Source organism: Chionomys nivalis, chromosome 12, assembly GCF_950005125.1.
Source record: "Chionomys nivalis chromosome 12, mChiNiv1.1, whole genome shotgun sequence".
NCBI classification, from domain to species: Eukaryota; Metazoa; Chordata; class Mammalia; order Rodentia; family Cricetidae; genus Chionomys; species Chionomys nivalis.
Window position 1 is genome coordinate 40,719,538 of NC_080097.1, and position 10,969 is coordinate 40,730,506.

Sequence of the window (10,969 nt, forward strand, 5' to 3'; positions counted from 1 at the left end):
CATTTCTGTTTCAGAAGGTCTCTGTGGCTCAGCAAAATGAATGTGAAACTGTTTAAAATTCTCAGATGAAAGATTTTGTACAATGACAAATCATATCTCTGGCTTTGAAGTTCTTCATTTGAATAATTATATGTTATCATGGGCTGTTTGAAATTGGCTTAATGTTTATAAAGTAGGGGGCCAATTAACTAGTATAATTAATGCAGTTTCATCAGAAATTCTCAGTATATGTAGTTTATACCTGGTGAGCCAGAGAAACAAATGGGGAGAAAAGGGCTCTATTCGCGTTTTAGGAAATGCCTGTGTAGTACATTCAGTTACATGAGTAATGCACACTTGTGATTAAAATTTCAAACTCTGTAGAAAAATACCAAGTTAAAAAATAACTGGAAATGTGATGGAAGGGTGTGTGTCTGTATTCCTATGTGCATACTTACCCTTTTTCCTCTTTGAAGCTAGAGCTTTCAGTATGTAGCCCAGGATAGCCTCAAATGCACAGCAGTCTTACTGCTTTAGCCTCCTACGTACTACCACCAGGCCCAGCATGCTTTGTTTTGAGCATCCTAATTGGTAAATCACTGCTGAGGCTCTAGAGAATTGCAGCAGTATGTTCATATAGCGTATTAGATATTCTGATCAATCAGATACTCATGGAAGGGTGTCAGTTATCAAAGAAATGGAAGACTGTAAAGTCTACAGAGCTACCAGTTCCATGTGTATGTTTTAAAATCTTTATTGGCCTACATAAAGAAATACTTTTCCAACTTCCTTGAGTCTGGTCACATAGACCTGCGATCTCAGTTGCATAGGAGGCTGAAGACAGTATCATAGGTTCAGGACCTGCAGGGTAACTCAGTGAAATCTTGTCAAAAGAAGGTTTAGGATATAGCTTGGTGGTAGAGCACTAGCCTAACATATACAAGTGCCCAGTTTCAACCCCGTGTAATTAGAAACAAAACTAAACCATAAATGATATGGTTGAAATGACAGCAACCAAAATAATAAGGATCTCTAATTATAGAACACCTAAAAAGTAACTTTTACTACATACCAATAAAAACCCTAACTAAAGTCTGATTATTACTTTATAAGCATACGTTTTTAAAATTATATTTATTGAGGGGAGTGGGGCTCACATGCCATGGCACACATGTGCTCAGAGGATAGCTTTGTAGAGTCTGTTCTCTTGGTTTACCTTGATGTGTGGGTTTTGGCGAAGGAATTCAGGTTGCCAGATATGTGTAGCAAGTGCCTATACCTGCTGAGCCATCTCACCAGACCTTAATTTTTAAACAATTATTGTTGTTGTTTTGTTTTATATTTATTTACCTGGGAACTTTGCATGCTACTATGCACGTGTTGGGTTAGAACACAACTTGTTGGAGTAATCCTCTCTGCCATGAATTTCAGGGACTGAATTCAAGTCACAGGCCTGGCTGCAAGTACTGTTACCTGCTGAGCCATCTTATTGGTCTTCTAAATTTTATTTATTGACTTAGAAGTTTGTATCTGATGTAACTAACTTAAATTAGAATGAGATTACATTTGTTGATTTATGAAGAACTAAGTAATGATAATCTTAAAACTTTTTAAAAATCCTCTTTAAATGTGGGCCATGGTAGAATTATGCCCCACAAACCTAGAGTTATTATTGCAGTCTAAGAGGTCTGGGGGTATAGCTCGATGGTAGAATGCATGACTAGTGTATTTGAAACTTTGGGTTTGATCCTCAACCCCATAAAGAAGCAAATGAACACCTGGCTCGTCATGCTTTGGTCACACTAGCACTGGTACAGCGATCCTAACGGATAGAAGGTGTCAGTGGTCTCAGAAACCTTGGTTCGCGGTGGTTGAGAATGATGTGTCTATGCTCATCTCTACACATCTGCACAGTTTGTGTCTGGTTTTCACGACTAACTCACGTTTTATCTTAACTTGACAGAATCTTGGTCTCAATTGGTGAATCATTTGGGGTGAGTATTTCTTTCTATGAAAACTGGTGTCATGGGATGTTGTATAAAATGTATTGGGCACTGTGATGCAAGTGCTATGTGCCCCTGCATCTCCCTTTATTTGGTGGTTTGTTGTTGGACATCCGTATATGAACATCAGTGGTTTATACTGCAGCTAGAAAGGAATGGAAGAGTGCTGTAATCTGAACATATAGATGCAATTGCCCGATATGTTCTCTAGTCATATTGTATAAAATTGAGATAGCCATCTGTGATTTATTTTTAAATCAGGTTTAACTTTGAATAATATTCATAACTGGTACACTTCCAAGATGTTTTCTAAACATTTCTCTGAGATTATATAAAATACATGTAAATGGTCATGTGTATACATATATAAAGTGTTTTATGTTCACAGTACTCCTAAAGTGAAATGTGTATTCTCCAACCCTATACATAGCTGGTGTCACCCAGTTCAGTTCAGTTTGACTTGATTACCCAGTTGTCTTTGGATCCCACAGGTTCCAGGGCTGAGGACATTACCTTCTCCCAGGTGCCAGTCACAAGTGGCAAGTTCCTGGGTGACACCTTGTTAACCATTCATATCAGCTAAAAGTCAGAGGATTCTTGTAACATCTTTCTGGTTTGACCATTTATTAGAATATTTGCAAAATTCCGGAAAATGGTTTACTGACTATTAACAGTTTATTACAAAAGATACAGATGAAAAGATACATAGGGTGATGACCACTGGGGTCCTTAACCTCTTCCTGTGGAGTTAGCAGCTCAAGAGCTATCCCAGTCCTGATGCTGAAGGATTTTATTTTGTACAGATAGTTGATTAATTAAATCTCTACCCACTTTCCACATCTTAGAGGTTAGGAACTGGTTGAAAATTCCCAGTTTCTGCTGGGTGGTGGTGACGCACTCCTTTAATCCCAGCACTCGGGAGGCAGAGGCAGGCGGATCTCTATGAGTTCGAGGCCAGCCTGGTCTACAAGAGCTAGTTCCGGGACAGGCACCAAAGCTACAGAGAAACCCTGTCTCGAAAAACAAAAAAAAAAAAAAAAAAAAAAAAAAAAAAGAACATTCCCAGTTTCTAACCAAGGCTTGTCTTTCTGACACTCTGACCCCATGCTGATGCTATCTAGGGGCCCATCAGGGTTCTCTCTATTAGAACAAAGGATGGCCTGTCATCCTTATCACTCAGGAAGTTCCAAGGGTTTTAGGAACAGGAAGACAAAGGTCACATGGTACCACGTATATGCATATAATCTCATATAAATGTTTACACACGTTTCGAAAGTCAGTAACTTAGGATTTGAAATGCAGTACTCTGAAATGAGGCACTGTATCCACGCATTAGCAGCTTGTCTCTGGCTACTGGTCTCCTTCCACACACTTAATGCTCTGATGCTCGCTCATTCATTTATTCTCTCCACTCCACTTGCCCACTCCCTTCTTTCCTTCCTTTCAGTGCTAGTCTTTCTCTGATAAGCAAGGAACTGAGATAGTGCGGTGGTGCAGAGCATAAAGGTACTTGCGGCATAAACTTCGTGGTCTGAGTTTGATGCCTAGAACCCACATAAAAGGTGGAAGGAGAAAACTGACTCCAAAAGTTTGTCCTCTGACCTTGGCGTGTGCACCATAGTACACATGCTCACATTCACACTCATCATGTGTAATAACAGATAAAATTTTGGTTTTAAATAATTGGTTTCATGATGAGCCATCACAATTATAAATATCTGTAATCTCAGCACTTGAAAGACAGTCGGTGGGAGGATTAAGAATTTGTGGCTGCTCACAAATGGAAAACAATTCTTCTCTAATGAAGTCTCTCTGGGAATATAAACCACACTTTAGGGCAGGTCCCATGCCCAACTGTAGATGATTCACACAAAACGGAAGTTCTCTGTCTTTGTAAGGTTTTGATGGGGCTTTTTCTTTAAATGTTATAGGTCCTTTGTGCATATATTACATCTTTCAGTTTTGTGTTTTTAGGGGATTCTTGTGTGTACAAACACGTGTGTCTCTGCATCCACATGTACCTTGTGCATTTTCTTTGGCTCTTTTCTTCTGTTTGTTTTTTCCTATCTTAGTTTGCTTTATCTTATTTAATTTATTTAGATGCATAATTGTTTTATAGCAAGAAACAAAAATGGCATGAATTCTAATGGAAGAGAAAATGGGAGAAATCAGAGAAGTTGGGGGAGGTGAAACTGATGAAAATATATTGTATGAACAATATCTATTTTCAGTAAAATAAAAACATTTTAAAGGAGTGGCTAACCCGGGCTTCACAGTGATTTGTAGGCCAGCATGGGCTACATAGCAACAGTATTGTTTTAGGGGAAAACAAAGGAGAGAAGAGAAAGAGAGGACAGGTGTGTGCACACATGAAAGCATACTGTAGAGCAGTGGTTCTCAACCTTCCTAACGCTGTGACCTTTAGTACAATTCCTCATGTTGTGCTGACTCTCATCCATAGTTGTTTCTGTTGCTACTTCATAACTGTAATGTTGCTACTGTTATGAACTGTAAAATAAATGTTTTTGGAGATAGAAATTTGCCAGAAGGGTAGGCGACAATTCATGGGTTGAGAACCACTGCTGTAGAGGTAGGCCGAAGTTTGCATGCTAAATGAAGTGTAAAAGTCAACTTTCCAAATACTCAGTGCTCTGACATCTGGCTCAAGATGGGCTACAGCTGCCAGCTTCACAAAGGAGCTATGGAGTCATGCAAATACAGCTGGAGCTAGGCAGGTGTGTGACAGAGTCATCAAACTTTTGCTTACCTCAACCTGTAAAATAAAGGAGAAAATATCTATTCATCCAGATATTAATAGAGCCATGAGATTAGGTTTCTGCCATGCTGGTATGTACTCTAAATATATTTTCATTAAATGAAACTTATCCTATCCAGTGCACCCATCAGATCACATTTAACCTGTGTATGAAAGTCTGACTTCATTTGTTGACTCAGTCGTGAAAAGGCAGCTGAGATGGGCTGTTTCCACACACTCATCTACTGGGTGAAGTTGTATGGTGTGCCCTGGCACTTCTTACCAAACTCACATCATGTCTAATAATGCTACCTGGACTAAAACTGTGAAGTCTTTGGCTATTCAAATTAAAAACCTTTATGAATTATCAACATTTCAACAAATGCCATTAACATATGATGTGTCAACACACCACCTGTGGCCTTCCTTCTCACTATGTACTACTCTAAATCAAACCATATATTTCCAGAAATCTAACTCAGCTTTGCTGCCTCTGTGAAAAAGTCCTGGTTTCATGTGGGGGTGACTCCCAGCAAGGCCACAGGCTGAGCCACTATTTGATAGCACAGGGATGACAGAGAACCAGAGCTGCTTGAAAAAGGTGGGAGAACTCAGGAAGAGTGGGTGTGTAGTGAAGGCAGAATTGGCACAGTTATGTTAATTTAAAAAAAAATCTCTCATTTAGTCCAGTAAGACAGAGATTTAAAATTAAGAAATCCCTTCTGCCTGACTTTTTACATGCCTCAAAATAAAATTCACACCTGCTAACTTCAAAGTGTTATTTAATGATTTTAAATAAGAACTCTACTGTAAATTGTAGACATCTGAGAAGTTCCAGAAAATAAACCAGATGGTGTGTAATAGTGACCGAGTGCTCAAAAGAAGTGCTGAAGGTGGCAACCCTCCCAAGCCACTGAAAAAGCTGCGCTTTGACATCGAGGGAGCCGATGAAGCAGATGGGAGGTAGGAATCCTGGAGATGCTTGCTCCAGGCAGCTGAGTTGGGGCACAGAGGCAGGCTCAGCACTGTTCTGTCAGTGTTCTGTGTTGTGGGGATAGCTACAAATGAGTAGGTGTGGGCCAGGGTGATGCATGCCTTTAATCCTGGTACTCGGAAGGCAGAGATGTAGATCTCTGTGAGTTCAAGGGCAGCCAGAGCTACATAGTGAGCCCTTGTCTCAAGACAAAGCAACATACTAAGTGTGAAGTGGTAGAATGGGAAGCAGCATGGAAATCAGATGCCACCTGTGGAAATTCATGTCGACTCAGTTATTAGAAGTCTGCATGTGGTCTTACACGGCTGTTGATTTAACACTAAATTTAAAAATTCTTTCTCTTGAAAAATACTAAATATTGTGCTTTATAAGAACCATTAAAATGCATAGAATCATAAATTTGTGACATCTTTAATTTAGATAACTTGGAAACTTTTGAAATTAAAGTAATAGAATAAAATGTCATTGAAAACAGATTTACTAGGAAGTTGTGTGAATGCTCTTGAAATATATATATATTTTTTGGTTTTTCGAGACAGAGTTTCTCTGTAGCTTTGGATCCTGTCCTGGAACTAGCTCTTGTAGACCAGGCTGGTCTCGAACTCACAGAGATCCGCCTGCCTCTGCCTCCCAAGTGCTGGGATTAAAGGCGTGCGCCACCACTGCCCGGCTGAAATATATATTTTTTTCATCTGCAGTAAACATCTCCCAGCGGACTCCAAATTCCAGCAGAAACTGGCAGAAATGAGTAAGTATTCTCTCCTTCACTTCACATACAGGATCAAAGCAGCTGCTTTCATTGAAGAAAACTTTTTCACCGTATGAAGGAATCCACCTATTATTCCTTCAAGTGGTAGAGTTATTTATGCATTTAAAGTACAGTTCAAACAAGAATATATATTTGCCTATTACATTGGTAGACTAAATGAAGGTTGTTGGCACACTTCCCAAGAGCCTTGAATAGTCTCACACCGGTGCTGATCAATATTTTAAAATTTATTTTTTTGAGATGTTATGCATGCATTAATGTATTTTGATCATATCTCCTCCGCTGTCCATCTTTCCACCCCTCCCAGGCTACTCCCCTCATATTGTACTCCCAACTTTATCTCCTCTTCCTTTTTGTTATCTCCTGAGTCCAGTTAGTGCTGCTGGTATTGCCTACAACTCTAGAGCTGTCCATAAAGCACAGACAAAACACCATGGGTTTGTTGAGCTCATTTCATCTGCAGAAATTGGGATAATTTAAAAGTTTTTTATTAATGGAAATCACAATTTTGAAAATGAAGATCAGGTCATTTTCCATATTTCAGTGTGACAGGAATTTAAAATGTAAGGTCATGGGTTGTCACTGAGTGGCAGAGTGTTGACTGCCTGGTGTGTACAGGTCTGGAGTCCTCAGTATTGCAGTAGATAGACACGTGTACACACAATAAATCAATAAAGTGAGAAAATCATTTTTGAAATATTACAACAAATGAGATTTTAACCTAAGCTATTATGAGACTATAAAAATTAAGTAGATGGAAGGAGGCAGTAGCTGTTGTTTCTGGTTGTCATAGCAATAACTGTGGTAGTGAGTGCTACAAGATCCAGTCATAGGCAAAGAAAGGAGCTTGAAAAGAGTGAAAATATTTAGGGGCTGCTGGGAGGTAGTGCCAGTGAGTATGATGGGGACTTACAGCCGGGCTTTGGAGATGCCAGCTGTAATAGAAAGCTCACAGCAGAGCTGAACTTCTGGGTGACTTTAACAAGCTTTTCCTTATGTGTGTTGTTTAAACCAAGGTTAAATATACCGAGCATTCAAAGTATTAGGTATATCCATTAATACATTTCTATTTTATCTTTTAAATTGTTGTGCCCCTCCCCCCAAGGTACATGTAAAGGATGGGACAGTAATAACCAAATTCAAACCTTGGAATGCTTACAAGTATTTTTGGAGTCCACAAACACATGTTACAAGGGGGCAGAGATGGGAAGATCAAAAGTTCAGGGTCATTCTGAGACAATGTGGATATCTGTGATTTGTTTTAGTGCTGGGGATTTAATGCAGAATCTGTGTTCTAGCTGTTTGTGTTTTCTTTTTCTTTTTTTTTTTTTTAATGAAGAATGTCTGCCTGTAAGTCAAGAATTTGTTGGATTTTGGTTAGATTTAATTATTTTTAGTGTGTGTGTGTGTGTGTACATGTGTACGTACATGAATTCATAGGCAACTGTAAGCTCCAGGCTTGGGTGTTGGGAATGGGGAATACAAGAGCAGCATGTACTTTTAACCACTGAACCATCTTTCCAGCTCTAACAGCATAGCATGCCGCCCTCCTACCCTCCCTTTGGTGACTCTTCCTCTTCTCATTTGTTTCCCTAGACAGTCTTACTTCTACTTTATTTTATATATAAAAACATCATTTTTATGTTTTATTTCAGTAAAAAAAACTGTTTTGTTTTTAATAATTTAAGTGTTCTTGTTTCGACCATATTATAATTAATAATTATTTTTAAAATGTTCATGCCCAGTTTAAACTATCTCAGAAAAGGAAAAAAAAGGTTTTGGGGTCAGGGGAATGCCTACCTTTATGGAAAATACAGCACTCACTCTGCAGGCCAGGAGCTGTGGTTTAAGTGGCCAGACTTGACTTCAGTATCTCTAGACTAGTGGTTTGCAATGAGGAACAGTAGGAATGTACATGGCTGTTTTGGGGGTGAATCACAAAGAAATGGTATTTTTAAAATGCTATTTGAGGTACACATTATATATTTTTATTTATTGCAGTTTTAGAGTGTTGCGTGATGTTTTGATCATTTCACCCTTAGCCAACTCTGCCCAGGTTTAATTTATAATTTATACATATATACATGCAGTACAGACAAACAGACAGACAGACATAGTCTGGTGGTATAGCTTGAAGAAAAGAGATTAACAGAGGAGTCTGGCTTTTAAAAAGTTAGGTAGACATGATAATCCCAGCACTTGGTAACCTAGACAGGAACATGAGTCCAAGACAGTATGGCCGTATAGCAAGATCCCATGTGGAAACCAAAAAGATCCCTACTGCAAGGTTCTAGTGCTCTAGAAGCCCGTGGTCCACTTACCCAGCATCTTCAGCACTATTAATATTCTTTGTTGTGTTTTTTCAGCTTCTACTCGAACACGAATGCAAAAGCAGAAAATGAATGAGATCATGGATATCTCAAACAAGGAGGAAAAGTGAGGATCTCAGGACCGTGGACACTGTGGACCCTGGGGACACCTGACTTGTGATTCATGGATGTGACTGTAGTTCCCAGGTTCTACGAATGGCCGTGTTTACTCATGTTATAGATATAAAATGTGCAGGTACAAGATGAATATTTGTGTGGATGATTCCTAAGCCACTTCAATGTTGTAATCAATGGTATAGAATTGATAGTACACAGGATTGAGAATCCTGTGCAGATCATGCCATTTAAAACATGAAAGCAGATTGTTTGCATTTCCAGTGTGAGCCTGCTGCCCTCAGAAGTGAGGCTGCCTCTGGAGAGGGGTCCTGCAGCCCCTTATGCCTGGCTGACTACTTTGCCTTTCCTTGTGGCACATGTGTGATGTTTGCTCTTGGTTTTATTAATTTATATGTATTTTTTAATTTAACATGAATACCCTTAAAAAAGGTGTCCTGTCTTCCAGATGCAAGTTGATTGACTGTCCACATTCAACCAAATTATCTTGACTATCCTACTGACACAGATTGTTAAAAACCACGGAAAAGTAATTTCTACACATTGGGCTTATTGTAATATTAGAATCTAATGTACTGTGTGCTTGTTTTACATATTTTACTTTTGAAATATAAGCAAAAGAAACACAAAGTATGAACATATGATACTGTCTTACTACTGACACAGATTTCATACCTCAGAACCTGTAAGAATTGATTCTTTTATTCATCCAACTCATGCTTTAACTGAAGATTATTGATAGTACTCCAGGTTTTTTTTCCTTTTAATCATTAAGATTACTAATCTGTAAGTACCCATGTAGTACTTGAAAGTCAAGTCTGGCCACAACTGTGCTGCAGAGGACCCTAGTACAGTACAACCCAAGTGCACTTTCTAATGTTTCTGGGTCCTGAAGAATCAAGATAGAAATCAACTTTTTCCCACAAGAAGACTGTTATGTGTAGCTCTAGGAACCTTCATTTCTCCCTCATAGAGCTGAGTGTTTATTTGCACCTCAGCAATTCTGCTCTTCTAAACTTGGGGAAGTTTTGTTTTTCTGGAATGGTACATGTCTTCCAGGTATCTTTTGAACTGGCAGTTATCTATTTTTTTTTTTAAGTCAATCTGGTCTAATAACACTGGCTCATTCAAAGCCACACTCTTTCTAGTCCAACAATTACTGCAAGTAATCAAAGGTGTTTATAAATAAGTTAGGCATTAATGCTCCGATTCCGTGCAAACGCTTCAGATTAAAACAGCTGCATTGAAAACAGAGGCACTCCCTTCACCCCTCCACCTAAAGGTGTATTTAAATTGTCTTGTGGGATTAACTTATTTAGAGATGGTATAATTTAAAATAGGTGATATTTAAGGTAGCATCAGCTAGCATTTAAGAAAATCACTTTTTCTAAACGCCATACTTTTTTAAAAGAAATCTGATCTTGTTAGAAAACGAACTTTATTTTTTCCTTTTAGTTTCAGTTTTACTAGTTTGGTAGTTATCTTGATAACAAAAGCAATAGACAGCTTCCCTCATTTCTTCATTAAGTTTTGCATGAACATCATACAGATTAGTTAGGTTTTAGGTCAAGGGCTTACCATACTTCTAGGTCTTTTGCTAGTAAGTTTAAGTTAGAATTAGTGACAGAATTATAGGAATTTTCAAAGATCCTGTATTGAGATTTCTTAAGGGTGCAGACTCTGCACTATTGGTTTTGTTTTTGTACTGGTTAAAACTATACATTCAAAATTACTATGTCCCTATTTTCTATAATAGTTTGTCTATTTTAAAATAAACTAGTTGTTAAGAGCCTTACTGGTGTGGTATGGTCTCTGTACTAAGTGTTTTCTGTATATGAGCTTTCTCCTAACATCTCATTCATTCTGATGATCAGAATTACAGAAATGTACTTTTAGGCCCGTGTGTGTGTGTCTGGGGGCGGGGGGTGATATCACATATTATTTATACATACATATATATTAATTCTGCTCCTTTTTTGCCCGTTTTTGTGAAATGAATTTGCTTAAAAAGTTGTGTGTTTTATG

The 10,969-nt window shown here is 38.4% G+C and overlaps 1 protein-coding gene across 1 annotated transcript in view; it reads left to right on the forward strand.

Annotated features, from left to right (window-relative positions):
- Positions 1-10,736, forward strand: part of Rb1 (RB transcriptional corepressor 1) — a 133,264-nt gene extending 122,528 nt beyond the window's left edge. Inside the window, exons 24-27 of the mRNA XM_057785801.1 lie at positions 1,943-1,973; positions 5,558-5,700; positions 6,430-6,479; positions 8,867-10,736. Of these exons, the coding sequence (XP_057641784.1) occupies positions 1,943-1,973; positions 5,558-5,700; positions 6,430-6,479; positions 8,867-8,940 (298 nt within the window). The 3' untranslated portion in view covers positions 8,941-10,736. The remainder of the gene's footprint in view (positions 1-1,942; positions 1,974-5,557; positions 5,701-6,429; positions 6,480-8,866) is intronic.
- The last annotated feature ends 233 nt before the right edge of the window (positions 10,737-10,969 follow it).